Below are 14,758 nucleotides of genomic sequence, written 5' to 3' on the forward strand. Positions count from 1 at the left end.
CGGTTTAACTGTTTCGTTTGATTTCGTTGCTGCGGAATCCTTTCGAATAGTACCTGGGGTACTGCTGCGCGCGTCTCTCGTGATTTGCCTACTTTTTCGGCACGATCTTCAATTTGTAGGAGATTGTCGCAGACGCTCTACCTACGGCCTCTTCATTTTTGTTACAATAATTTCAGCTTCACCGTTACTTTCATTATAATAACGTTATTGAATGTGTTTTTGTTACAGAAAACCGTTTTATTTTTTTCCTTTTCGTCTGTTCTTCCGGTCACGTGATGATAGCTTAGGACTGGAGTGAACTACTGCTCTGTTGCGTTGGAAATTTTTGACACTTTCCGTCCGACCAAGCGAACAGCATGCTTGGCGAACGCTTTTTCCACACATGTGGCCGCTTAATTGTACTAATGTCGAGAAAATTCCGATATTCTTTTACTGTCGTAGGAATAAACAGAATCATAACCGATTACGTGTGTGTTGGAACATCTGTTGTCAAACACACGAATTTTGAAATCTTATCGATAAAGCAAGGAAGGATGTCGTAAATTTTAAAATGATTTGGCAACGGTGAATCACAACTTACTCAGAACATACCAAAATTAATCTCACCAATTTATTATTTATTGTTATTTTTATGATTATTGTTATCAAGGAAAATAAGAAATAATTAGAGATTAGATCCCTGTTGCGCCGCATCTGCGGCAATACCGCAAGTTATTAATATACCTATACCCAAAGGAAGTCGTTGTATTAATGCACTGACATGTTTATTGGGGATAATTAGTTAATAAAGCTGTTAAAAATGAAATAAGGGAAGCGAACACGCGGAAATGAGATTTTATGGGTATGTTACACGCTCACTACTGTTTTCCATGTAATAATGGGTCGTTTTATTATGTTTATGTGATGGGATCAAGTTGTGTTTCTTCCCCTTTCGGTGGAGGGGGTCTGGTGAGTGATAGCGGGCGCTCAAAAAGAAGTCTCGTCAAACTGTCAAAAATTCATAACGTATTCTGTCGAAAAGCGACAGCATTTTTGAGATTTTCACTTTGGAAGTCGGTCAAAATGGCCCAAACAAGAATTGTTTTTGACACAACGTCAAAATCGACGAGTACGGGATTAATGTGAGAAACGCGTGACGATCCCGGTAGCCCACTTGATGGGAAAACTTTCTGATCGTACGTTACTTAGGCGCACATGTTTCCGGCATCGGAAAAATTTTAATTAAAGCAATAACGAAATGGTAACTTCACGTTCACGATCTTACACGTTTCGATGGATTGTTTCGAACGCGTGACTCCCATCGACCATAAATTATCCGAAGAGCCCATAAATTTCTTCAAAGCTTTTAGTCAAAAATCCTGATCATTACTGGTGCGAATTGCAGGGTTCGGAGGCGGTATCAAGTGGGATGCGTTTTTGACTAGACGTTATGAAAATATTTCGAAATTGTTGGAATTACCTTTAATTATTATTTACAAATAATCCGTCGATTACTTTCCGGTGATCTAAAATTATCCTGAACCAGTTTTGCAACTCTCGCATTAGTCAATTTATTTTACTTCTTGAAACGAACGCTCTGTCCGTTTAAAAAAATGACCTTCTTGAGGCTGTGTAGTCGCTAAAAAACTGAAAAATTGACGATCCACTCGGAGGTGAAATAACATCAAATGATCCACTTTATCAATTAATAATAATAATTAAATAAGTTCAAATAATAACCACAACAAAGAGTAATGTCGCTAAAATTTCAGAATGTATTACTAGATATTACACATTATTTTCCCAAAACTAATTATTATGAACCTTTTTTAACACTCGTTTTTAGCCACAAAACTTGTCCTAAACAACTTCTACGAGTGAATTATTGTGAGAATATGTAATAATAATAATAATAATACGATGCCCCTACTTTGACAGGACTATCATCATTCGATCGGTGAAGTGTCGGGTGCGGTCATTGTTGGGATGGGTGACCGCCAAGAGAAACCGCGTTCCGTTGTAATTTTAGTATTACTTCATTGTTTGATTACTCGATTTTCAGTATTGTGTGTAATTCGTAATGTCGCATAAAAACCATAATAAAATAAAAATCCGGCCTCGATGCCGTGCCCCCTTTTTAATACCAATATGTACACTTAACTGAAAATTTTAATTTCACAAACCAGTTAAAATTATAGAACCAGTCTCTTGCTCAGTTTCTCTGGCCTTCGTCCATTCCGGGTGTTTTGCCGGAATAAATTCCTATAAAACCCCTTTTATCTACGGCTGCTTGGATAAAACCTTATAACCACATTCATTTGCAGTCATTTGAGTTGCGTAATGTAGTTCATTACCGCACTGGTTTCATTACGTAAAGCATTTTTATTTAGAAGCAAACAGACAATACATAATTATTTACGAACCGAGTGCGAGAAGACATTTTTGCACATGAACGCATTATTTGAGACACAAGCGACGAAGGAGCGAGTGCTTCATTTGCGCGAATGTGCCGAATACGTCTTCGCGCGTCGAGCTTTGTACAATATTTTTTGAAACGAACATTAGCATTTTTAAATTATTACCCAATAGTTTCCAATTTAGTGAATAGATGGTGCTTGTCCAAGTGTCAAATGTCAATCGAATTAATAGCGATTTATTTTCATTCTTTCAAAAGACCAATGCTAGTGCGCGAAATCTACGTTCGTGGTTAACTGTTGCGTTTGCGAAATATCATTTTGAAGTTAGTGAGTTCAAAAATAACTAATTTATCACATCTATCTGTCAGAATCCGCCACAAAACTTGACTTGTAGAGACTTGGGAAGTGTGGACATTCGTCTGTGTTTCCTAGAAACGAAAACTGACTCGACTTACTTAAAATCACTAATCCAAATCATATCTGTTGCAATTTGAACTCATAAAATATGGCTTTTAACCCTGTAATGTGCAAATTTAGTGATAAACACGCAACTTCCGCATGTCCTCATCTTATTGAAACACTAGACCTTATCAGTTTACTTATGACAAACATATTGTCATCTTTAAATAATTTAACGCTTTTGTTCGAAAGTTTGAATAAATTATTGGACTTCAGTCCCGTCATGAAAACGAAAGCTTAGCCAGTTCCATAATCTTTTTGACTAATTGTAGCCCCCAAACAGCCGACCCTGCTTTGTAAACTTGTTTCAAGGCACGGTGTGCACAAACTACCTGGTGGAACACATTCGAACGTGATTCGGGTAAATACTAGGATGAAATTTATAAACACGTTTCCTTATTGTATCGACGGACAATATATCAATAATATAAATCCTCTATGTGACTAAAGTAGGTAGCTGAGCTGCAACAAAAGGTGACGAGCCAAGAATGCGTCCCAAATCCGTGACAGTTTGTCTTTGTACCTTTCAAATCTTTTGCCCAAGCGTTCGAATTAATTCCTCGCAAAATTTCTGCTCTGTAAAGGTGATTCTTTTCGATAACATTTAGAAACTTTCCAAGGTGGGTACATTTTACGTGACAAGTAAACGAGAGAATGAATCGAACCATTGATATCACCCTTTTTCGATGACGTCACAACAGTGTACCTGTTGAATCGTTATTTATTGACAAGTTTGTCGTCCCCACCTTTCAGTACACTTCGTGAGCGTTCAATTTTTTTTTTCTCTCGGTTTCTAACGAAATTTGGCAAACACCGACAAACGATAAGGAACGTTGGGGATTTTCTGTTAAAAAAAGTGAATCAGCAGTTCCTAATGGGAACAGTCAATACGGTTTAATTTCTTAACAGTGGTCATCCACTTCGCCTGAAAAATTCTTTTGTTATCTAGATGTTAATAGAATTAACCCATTTTCATAAATCCTAGCGAACAGCGCCGCCATTTAATTTCAATTAAACCTGATTTTGACAAACAAGGCGATCTTATAGGGGCACGAGAGTCTCAGGAAATGGGACAAATATTTCCAAAGGGAACGTCACGAAATCTACCACCCTCGACGTCATCTTTCCGGTTCGTTTTTACCCTGGCGACCATGCGTCCAAGGTCAGCGGTCGTCCCTTTTGGAAATTTCTCGTGTTTTGCCTTTTACAATTAGTAACCGATCACATAGAGGTTTTGTGTGTTCTAGATCTATTTCGGTGTTGACCTGTCCTTTTTCTTCTTCAGGTCATTCATCAGCGACGAAAGAGCGTACAGATGAATATGAAAAGCTGGAGAGACGACTCCTTTCAAACCAACATCGATTAAAACTTGAAGTTGTGAGTATGTAGGTGACGAAAAAAAACATAAAAACAACCGGTGCATAGTGCTCCTAATGAGACATTACTCCCACTTAACGGGATGAAAAGTCGAGTCCTTTTTGTCACAAATCTGTATTCGCTGATCTTGCAGTTCAACGATCTCAGAGTTGCACAAAAAGTTGTAAAAAGTTCGACGCAAGCTTCGTCATCAAGAAGAGATTTTTAAGGAGGATGCACGTCCAAAGATGCATCTCGGCTGCTTGACAGTTATCCGTCAAAGTAGGCGTATCAATCTTTAGGATTATTTGCATTCTGATGTTTGCAGACCTGTATCTGTTTGTACAAGTCAATATTTACTTGTTTATTAAATGTATTTAAATTTCAGTGTGGCAAATACAAATAAGATGGATCGCGTTACGCCCATTAATTAGACCGAAATTAGGAATAAGCAGTTGTGACGAACACACCGGACAATTCTTTGTCGAGAGTGTGCGTCCGATCTTAAACACTCCGTAACATTAGTGCTCTGGTATTCAACCAGCACACCTTAACTTTTTTTGTACCTAGGTATAAAATACCAGTGGTGTCGGCCATTTTGAAACAGGTTAAATAATGTAATCAGAATGAAATGCCTAATCGTATCTTCGGTAAATCACTTTCGGGGAAGGCAATAGGGGTGGAACCGACATTACGGTTGGCAATAATCGCAAAACAATCGCTGCCGCCCTGAAAAAACAAACGAGACCTCCTACCTGTCACATGATAGATTCTTCACATTTTGGCCGAAAACCGTCGATATTGATTGCAACACCGACTGAACCGCCGAAACCAGCGACTATCTTATCCCCACAAAGTGAAAAAACCACAATATCCAGTCAAGATGCACCCGATTTCGGCGGAACACTGCAACGCCGCTGACACTTCCAGATCACACACTCGAGACTTGACTCGGGGGCACTGCACACGGGACGCGTATTTTTCGGGGGAGGAGGTCCTTTCGATGGGTTTCTGAGCGATTTTCCGTGCGCTTTTCACGACATTCCGACACACAACAACCAGCACGGCCCGCTTTGATACAGCATCGCTGAGCGCACTGAACCCGACGGTAGTCTTCGCAAAGCCGTGTTCACACTGGAGAAATGGTGGCGCGCACCAGTTTGAACTCTGCCGGTGGTATCGATTGCGACGGTGAGAGTGCGCACCGACTTCCAATTCCTAATCGCTTTCCCGGATTATGTTTGTTGTGGAAAATCGGACTTCGGGACGGGGATCGCGATCGCCGAAAAAGCAGGAGCGCTAACTGCACCGGAATTTCCTCGGGGGATGATAGATGGGGCTGTCTGTGTCCAGGGGTGGCGAAGTCTTGTCTTGATAATACCGTCGCACGATGAAAAAGCTACCACAGTTAAAAAATCAAAGAAATGTAGTAGAAATGTAATTCCTATAGTAGGTATTATCTACTACGTTAATCACGTTTTGTAACTCGAGTAATTCACAAACAAGTCATGCTCAGGGGCGTAGTAGTCCATAATGAGGTGGGGGGAGCTTAAAAAGTGCTGTTTCAGGGAGTTTTCCAAAAATATAGAAAATCGATACAGTTTCAATCGAATTAGTAAATTACGGTCGATATGAAAAGAAATTGTCTAAATTTCAACAATGAAAGATGAAAAAACACAAGAACATGTTAACACAACCATATCTGGTGTACTTATGTTTGCAAAATGATGTAAACAATATCGATCAAGACATCAAAACATTGTAAACTTAACAAACATTTGTATTAAACGAAAACGAATATGGTATTATACCTACCTAAGTACTACCTACCTATATCTTTCATGAATATGCTGAAGGGAATACTAGAACTTGTTTTAAAGAGTAATAGCAGAGATAACAAGTGTTCAATTGAATTATTCATCAAGTTGGCTATGACTGTATTTTTTAAGAGACAACAACATCGTAAATTAAGTTGGTTAGACAAAGATAGCGACAAAAATCAAAGCCAATTTGATGAACTTTTCAATTGAACACATGTTATAATAGAGAAGTGAAGACTTTATCTGTTTATTTCGATGTGGCTAATTGACATTTGAAGATTGAAAGCATAGTTTATTCTGTTTTTGCTGTGAAATCTTCTCTCGCGATAACAACCAAACCAGAAGCTCAAATTCGCTACCAAATTTTAATAAGTTGAAATCGAAGGTCGTGAGTCTTCAAGTCTCAGGGTTGGAGAAGTCTTTGGTGAATGGTATTGTACTCTACGCAAATCATTCTTTGTGGTGTTCACACTTTCACTAGAATATCCCGTGTTACATTTTTTGACACATTAAAGAAATTGTACTCAGTATCAACGCGGTAAGGGAACTTCTGATAAAAATATTACTCAAAATTCTCAACACATTCTTTGTGAAAGACAATATTACACTTACACAGAAGAAGATCTGTTCGAATTTTATTAGGTAATACATATACATATGTAATTTCTCGTTTCCGTGTTGTTTCTTAAGTTAAAATGAAATTCAAAAGTATTTGCAAACAGCTGGGATATTAATTATATTGTTATTCTCTTTTATGTTGTTGTTATTTTTACCAACGGGGATGGGAGTGTCTAAATACAGATGCGAAGTGGTCTTACTGCATCACTGGGTACTGCTATCATGTTTTTTAGATGAATGCTATAAAACATGGATTGCTGGTTGTTGTTAAATTACAACCAAGGTGAAATATGCAGCACAAAAACGGATAGTTTGGTAATAAAATAAGTCTAATGGTTTTTGTGAACTGTACTCGTCTTCACGCAAATGGAAGAGTGAATCTGAAACAAAATTGATTCAACATTTGTCAATGATTCAGCACCCCAAAAGACTAACGTCACGAAACTTATCCGAGGGGATAATCGCTAATCGCATTAGCACTAAACTTGAAATTTTCTAAACTATTAGGAAAATGTTCTCACAAAGACAATAAAAACCACGTATTATACATACAATGTTTCCAAGCATCACAGAGTGCATAATAAAAAGTCGAGAAAAAAGCAAGTGCGGAGTTGCATCGTCCCATCAAAACAAAAAAAGTACTCTTTTTAGTCATTAGTTTGTATGCTTTCGCTCTCATTCAATAATTGTTATGTCATTTCTCTAATTATTATTATACACCCTCTTCGTGTCCCTCTATTATTATGCAATCTATTTTCCAAGAGAGGAGAGGCATATTGCAACAACGCTTTCCCGCTCCTCCGTGATCGTAGGTGTGCATGTGAACAAAAATGTCAACAAAAGAGACTCCTTCCACAAAACTGAAATGACCGTCGTGACATCAACAACGGAATCATTTGTATTCCGGTGGTGTTGTTGTTTTTACGAGAAATCACGTACATGAATAAAATTGCATCGGATTTATTATTGTTGTTATTATTATTACTGCGCAAAGTCACCACAACATATCTATTGCAATTATCAACACGTGCTTACTTCCAAGAAATTAATTTTAACGAGACGGTGACTTTAATAGACATTTAACACGGTGACGCGTTCATTTTCTTTTACCGTTTCTTATATTGTTAGTCCGATACAAAGGGGAAAAACAGGTGTTTTGTAAATTCACGTAGATTTTCCTGTTGTTCGACAAGATGGTGCACGATCTCATACAGTACGATCCGTCAGGAATTTTAATGTTTCATCTCACTCTTTTCACTTTTCTTCTCTTTTTTTTAAATTAATAACAATAATATTTTTGGTGTTGGATTTTTTTCCAATAGTAGAATTATTGATCAGTTTTGAATTTCTTCGGTAAGCGAGACATCGCAGTTGCTTATTATCTCATTTATTAGAGAAAAGCGAAAAACATAAACAAAGAGTAATTTGCTCAATGATTGGAACATCGCGTCTTAGTTGACTACACTGATGGAGACCGTGAAAAATTGTAAATTGAGTTTTTAGAATCCTGTGTTCTTTATAATTTAATCACTGCTTAGCTTCTCTTCTGGTCAAAGAATGTCGATAGAAATTACGACCGTACTTACCTATTTCAGTGCAGCTCTCAACATTTCCATTTATTTAAGCATTTCACGTAACATGCTCTGTCAGATAATGTTAGACAGGTTTTCGTTACATTTTTAAACAATAATTGCAAATAAGAATTTGAACGTGAGACGTTGGGTCGTATAGGCAAACCAACATACAGATACAATGCCGAACAGATGACTATTCCCTTCACCTGTCAAATTTGAATTTTAAACCAATCGTAAATTAAGTAATTATGACTATTGAAATTGAAAATCACCAGTCACACATTATTACATCGATAAATGCCGTCTTCTTGTTTTGTTACTTTGCAATAACAGGAAAACTGCATGAATGAATTTAAGTTACCTTGTATTTTGCGTTTGTTTTAAATCTCGTTCAAGAAATAATCTATTCAAATTTTTATTTTAATGCAAGTAAGTTTTGTTACTTTAAGTAACAACATTGGAACTAACTAGGATTAGGCAGGGTATACCGATCAGTTGATGATTAGTGATTACTGATTACTATATATGCGCTGTGCAGCTGGTTCCCGTGTTATTGATAAGTAACATACCTTTTTTTTCGTAAAATAAAAGTTTATCGATAAGGTCTTGGGGTATTTTACACTTGAATAATTGACAATTTAATCTTTTTTTATCTTTCTTAAAACAGTTTTTGGTGTTATTCATCGAAAACACTGTTAGTTAAATATTTCTCCTTTCAATATTTTTTTTCTTGTACCCATCTTTTGTTTTTGGTTATCGTTTTTCAACATTATTTAATATTACAACTGTTCGTGAGGCTGCTGAATAAATATGAATTACCAGTTCCACTAGACACGCAAAATGATACTTTTTAGTGATCTACCTGTATTTTCAAAAATGTAATACAAAGTCAATCAAAATAATACAACACAATTGTGATGCAAAACAATAAAAAAAATTATCATTACATTTGGCACCTCTACAAAGTCTTAGGGTAGGTGGATATAATACTAAATTGAAACTGTGCAAGTTAAAATAAAAGTGCACTGAGGGAATAATTGTTAGTATTCGACAAGCACCAAATCATATAATTAAATTACTGTTTGATACTATTAAATTGTGGTGGGCGTCTACCAAATAAATAGATCGATAATGAGTAAATTGTTATTCGTACATTACTGCCCGAATTACGCCCATCTACAATTTAAATACTCTACTGATACAAGAACCGACACCTTACAAATAAACTAGCACACGTTTCATTAGATATGGCTACATAATTGGTCCTCCCCTAACAAACATTGTAATATAATTTTAATCCGTTAACACATACTAAACAACGTGACATATAATAATTTAATAAAGAAAATGTCCTTTGCTAATTTAAAATGGAAGCATGTACCGCGCTACACAAAAAATCACACCACAAATCTAGTGGTCTTTTTTCGATGGTGCGGCATTCGAGATATGTTAAAAACTACTTTTTTTTTAAGAAGAGCGCTCAGTACAACTGATAGAGAGAACAAATCGTACTGCGGTGTAGTTCATCATGTTTTGTATAAATACGTCGAGCCCTGCGTGAATAAATATCCATTCTGAAGATTAGACTTTGTCGCATTTTTTACATTAAACTTTACAAATAACCTCTAACACTATCACAAAGAGTGGTGCACGTTGCCAGCCAGATCGATCTCGATTCTCGGGAGTAGAACAGTCAGGTTGTCGTTAAACAGGAACCGGTTCGTTAGTAGCTGACAGAGCCATCTTCGAGAGGGTTGATAGGCTACGCCTAGGAAAACCGCCCCCGCTACCGCCTTCGGAAAATATCTTTCGAAAACTGAAACCGTGCAAGTCCGTTTTCTTATCACCAATCGTCGATTCGGATGCGATACTTACAACTTCCGTATCCCCGACTCGGAACACTTCTTCCACGGAGCGTCGTCCGGTTCATACGGGAGGGGGCCCTGCACCGGGGCGTCCTCGTCCACCGGTCTAAAATTCACAGGTGCTATAGTGCGACCGATAAATTTGAAAGGCGGTTGGTTGTGAAGAATCAAAAGTGGTTCGTAGATTGACTCGCACGACAGTTTGTGTCAAACTAATATGCGACTTGTTTTTTTTTTTGCAAATTTAAAATCAATCTGACCGTACGAATCAATTTATGAAATAACTTTTGTTTTCCACGGTCAACCAAAGAAATGAAAAAAAAACTCACTGTTTTGAACTTAAAATATTATCACATGCATTTTCGATTTTTTCCATAAACGGAAAAAGTTTCGCAATTCTAGAAGAAATCATAAAAAAATAATCAAAGAAACTAAAAAAAAAAAATCAGTCTAATATTTACGTTTCGGATTTGTTTTTGGGTCGGTAAGTTTCGAGTTCATCTTCAAGATCGCTGACGCGGGCTTTTAGTTCGTTCCGTTCGTGCAGAATGTCCTTGAGTTCTTGAGTAGTGAAACGAGGTCGATTGGGGTCGTCTAAATCGTAGACGGCTTTATTACTTGGAATGGGTGGGTCGCACTGAAGACATTTCTCATTAGCTCAATGTAAAAAATAAATCTTTAGTGACAGATTTTATATTTAAAAAGAGGCCACGGTGCGGATCCGGGCCGAATTTTTATTTATCATTATATAAATAATGAAGCTATGAAGTGTTGAAGTTAAAAACGGATCGCGATTTCCCCAGCGATCACCCTTCCAATTACCGACTGCGTCCGATGATGCTTAATAGTAAATAATTGTTAATACATATATTAATATTAATTATCTGTTTTGAAAAATATACTATTAGTGATAAGATGATTGCAGTCTTTTTATATTTGCTGATGTCCTTCGTCCTTGAGTCTGTATTGTTGTACAATGTGTCAAAACCACAATTAGCGCCACCTGTACTGGTACAAATATATTTATGATATGAACCTTGGTCAAATCCTCGTTTTCTTTCTGCGCGAGCCCTAGTCGTTGCCTCAGCCCCATGATGTCCCTCTGTTGGTCCTGGAGTTGTACCAGAAAGTCGGCCCTCTCTTCGCACAACGTTCTCACTTGGCTCTGGAACAGTTTGTGTTTTCGGCGCAATTCTCGACTTGTCGAATTGAGACGTTCCACTTGCGATTTCAAATTATCTATGTCGCAACATTTGTCTTGCAACAATTTGTCCTTAATTCTGATCTCATCTCTCTGCTTCTCCACACTGTCTTTGAGTTTCTGAAGCACGTCTCCATTGCCGTGCTGAAGCGTCGGCGACAACGGCTGATGGCTGGGACTAGCATCCTTGGCTAGTCTTCTGTTCTCTTCCTGCAGACGCGACACGACGGCCAACAGTTCTTTGGTTTCCGCGCGCCACTGTTCCTCGATGACTTCCAATTCCTTCATTTCAAACAAGTCAGTAATATAAGGGACGCTCTATGCTCACTCACCTTTTCGAACTTCTGTCGGTATTCGGCCTTTTCCAGCTTGTCATTTTCCAGTTGGGATATCTTTGACCTGAGGTCGTTCAGTTGTGTGTTTTCCCGTTCGTTTCGCGTTGCCAGATTTTCGAGTAGCTCCAAGGCGCTGATCACTTTCGGCATCAAAGAAGTCACAGCATCTGCCCCGTATTGATCGATGATTTTCTCGCATTCTTTGCCGATGTCTGAAGCAATGTCGTACACATCCACCACTGTAATTTCGCCCCCTAGATCGTTATCCTCCTCCATCTTGTCCGGAATGATGTGGTACTTAATGCGGGGCATCAAAGGACAATTATTTTAATCACACCTTTTTAAACTTGTCTGAATCACCATCTCAAAACACGCTTCTTATTGATCCTTTCATCCTTTCTTTCCACTCTTAAAACTGACAGCTGTCAAATGCCAGAATGCCACACCACATTAAAACTACTTGTTACATAAGTACACATGAACTACTCAGCTATGCTACAACCAGCAATCCAGCATTCAAATTACTTTGTAATCATCTAAGGATTTGAATCCGTATGTCTTTTGCGTTTGATATGTCGAGAATTCGAGATCTAACCTGTGTTTCAAGCTGTTTTTATTGGAGCGTGGAGTTCAAGTAACGACATACGATTTCGGATTCATGGATTACAAATTACTAGTCTCGATGGTACAATCATTTATAATGATCCTGCCAACGTGAAAATGTTTATTTGAGATTCTCAAAATAAATCCGGTGATTCCCGGGTGAAGTTGGGCTACTCTAGAGATGCTGAAAAAAATTGTGGTAATGCGAGGGCATCACTTTGTCCTAAAAAGCCATAAAGGAGTAAGCACAACATAACAGTTGTGAACGAACAACTAAAAAGCACAGAACACATCTAAAAAGTAGAGAGAGTTATGGAACCGAAGGACCGGCAGACCGAAAAAGTTTGGGAATCAGTGGTTTCGTTTTCTACCTGTCCAGTTTTTCATTACCTACGTTATTTTCTCCACAATTTTTCCATTGAAAAGGTTTAATTTGTAAACTAGTTGGCTACAAACAAAAGCTAATTTTTTTTTACGTGTTGTAATTTTGACATTTTTTCGACAAGATTTATAATAGTATCCACTTACTAGGATTGTGTTTGTGTTTGAAGAAATATAATATACCTATTACCTATTTATTTAAATATCTAATTACAAGACGCAACTATGACATACAGTGATGCCAACATGATGGCAAACGAGTAACCAAATTCCTAAAAGGATAAGGTAGGTGCGCTATCTAGCCACCACGGTTAACGGTCTCTAATTTTCCAACCAATGAAAAGTGGCCAGGTGAAAACAAAACAAGTGATGTACGTGTCGTAAGTTTGAGTTTTTATTTATCGCCCGTTTATCTTTCCCACATTCCGACGTGTCGATCCAATGAATTCGAGTTGAAATCCAAATAATGTATTTGTGGAGTTACTTTTTAGGCTCGATCGTGATCCTCTCCACCCTGACAAACCCCGGAGAGGCGTGCAGAGGTTGCGTCTCCCTCGACGAGTACAACTTCGACAAGATAATTTCCAGATTCGACGCCGTTCTCATCAAATTCGACGTAGCCTACCCTTATGGAGAGAAACACGACGTCTTTACGAAGCTCGCTGAGGAAGTGGCCAAGAGCTCAGACCTCATCTTGGCCGAGGTGGGTGTCAAGGACTATGGCGACAAAGAGAACGAACCCCTAGCCCTCAAGTATGGCATCACCAAAGATGACCTCCCTGCAGTGCGCCTCTTCCTCAAAGACAAACCCCACGTGGAGTTTTCCAAGACGGCGGAATGGACGCTGGATAACTTGCGCAACTTGATCAAGGACAACACTGATATCTACATTGGACTTCCTGGATGTTTGGAAAAGTTTGACAAACTAGCTTTAGAGTTTATCAACTCGGACAACAAGCAGAAGAAGCTGGAGGAGGCGGAGCAGGTTGCAGGTGTGGCAGATCAAGATGACAAGAGCACAGCTAATGTGTATGTCAAGTTCATGAAGAAGATCGTCGAGGTCGGGACTAGTTTTGTCACCCAAGAATTTGGACGCTTGAGCAAGATTTTGAAAGAGGGGAAAGTGACTGATAAGAAAAAAATTGAGCTGGGCAACAGGTTGAATATTTTGCGGTCGTTTTCCTTACCAAAAGATGAGCTGTGAGATGTTTTTTCACTGATTTTCTACCAAATTGGAAGTGAACATTCCAACAATTTTTGTAATGTTTACTCTTGTATGTATTTGTGTTTTCGTAAAAAATAAAGTCAAGAAGTCAGTATCTACCAAAGTTTCATTTTAAATTAATCCAACTCTAATTACCTAGTTAGTTTTCAAAAGTCATTTAAAATAATATTTAAGAAACAGCACGAAGAAGTCACAGAATAGATAATATCAACGTCAGTTTGAACAGTATCGATTGGTAGCTTCGAAATTGGGATCGATTGTTATGAAGACGTTAAATTTCATAAAAAGATTTGTGTATGTATTTATTTGACTAAAAAAGACTACAACATGATCGATCAATTAAAAAATAAATCGAGTCGGCGTGTTACCTATGGCAACCCATGCTATAGCCTAGGCTCCAAAGCAAACTCGATTTATTTTTTAAATGATCGCTCGGTATAATTAAAATAGTTTTGTCCTATCTTGTTTATTGTAAAAGTTTAAAAAAGTTTCAAACTGCAAATATTATTACATAAATCGTCAAAAATAAATTATTAAATATCTAATCTTGACAGAAGTAATAAATACGTCTTGGCAGAGTTTTAAGGCCTTTAATTGCTTTTCACTTATCTTGACCTGAAAAAATTCGAGTAATTTTTTTAATGAAGCTATTATTTGTTTTGGAAACTTTCCTCACTACGTCTCGGAATTGCCCGATTTTTAAGAAACACTCACCCGAAAAATCTAAGAAATATTAACGATTCATTTCAATTTGTATCACCGAGTTATTATTCTCAAGAAATCAAGACGCTGCCCGTGACATGCATTCAAACATTCTTAAAATACGTTGCAGTAATTGTTGAAGTTAATTCTAAATAACGATTTCAGATAAACTGCAAAAAGTTTCTCACAAGAAATTAATACAATAACTGTTGAATGAGGAGAT

General features: G+C 37.6%; 3 protein-coding genes across 13 annotated transcripts in view; 1 reads left to right on the top strand and 2 right to left on the bottom strand.

Moving 5' to 3' along the window:
• Eph (Eph receptor tyrosine kinase) overlaps positions 1 to 5,588 on the bottom strand; it is a 30,576-nt gene extending 24,988 nt beyond the window's left edge. For 2 of the 8 annotated variants that reach the window (XM_069045482.1, XM_069045480.1), the window contains exon 1: positions 4,967 to 5,582. The gene's annotated coding sequence lies outside the window, so the exon portion shown is untranslated. Of the gene's footprint in view, positions 1 to 4,966 lie in introns of all 8 variants that reach the window. The other 6 variants (XM_069045479.1, XM_069045481.1, XM_069045484.1 and 3 more) reach the window with 6 other exon arrangements.
• A 3,479-nt stretch (positions 5,589 to 9,067) lies between these two features.
• Rilpl (Rab interacting lysosomal protein like) lies at positions 9,068 to 12,086 on the bottom strand. Of its 4 annotated transcripts, none has more exons than XM_069045509.1 (6): positions 11,622 to 12,086; positions 11,125 to 11,571; positions 10,550 to 10,725; positions 10,418 to 10,486; positions 10,099 to 10,194; positions 9,068 to 10,029 (listed from the first exon to the last, which is right to left on the bottom strand). In XM_069045509.1, exons 1-6 carry the CDS (start codon positions 11,934 to 11,936, stop codon positions 9,858 to 9,860), a joined length of 1,275 nt encoding a protein of 424 aa, XP_068901610.1. In that variant the 5' UTR covers positions 11,937 to 12,086; the 3' UTR covers positions 9,068 to 9,857. The 4 variants fall into 4 exon arrangements, with proteins under 4 accessions (XP_068901610.1, XP_068901611.1, XP_068901612.1 ...); XM_069045510.1 differs by having other exon boundaries at positions 9,068 to 10,039; positions 11,622 to 12,083; XM_069045511.1 differs by lacking the exon at positions 10,418 to 10,486 and having other exon boundaries at positions 11,622 to 12,085.
• Positions 12,087 to 12,940: 854 nt separating this feature from the next.
• Positions 12,941 to 13,929, top strand: wbl (endoplasmic reticulum protein 29-like protein wbl). The gene has a single exon (XM_069045525.1). The coding sequence runs from the start codon at positions 13,075 to 13,077 to the stop codon at positions 13,810 to 13,812; it is 738 nt and encodes a 245-aa protein (XP_068901626.1). The 5' UTR covers positions 12,941 to 13,074; the 3' UTR covers positions 13,813 to 13,929.
• Positions 13,930 to 14,758: the final 829 nt, after the last annotated feature.

The sequence above is a fragment of the Tenebrio molitor genome, chromosome 4 (assembly GCF_963966145.1).
Source record: "Tenebrio molitor chromosome 4, icTenMoli1.1, whole genome shotgun sequence".
Classification (NCBI taxonomy): domain Eukaryota; kingdom Metazoa; phylum Arthropoda; class Insecta; order Coleoptera; family Tenebrionidae; genus Tenebrio; species Tenebrio molitor.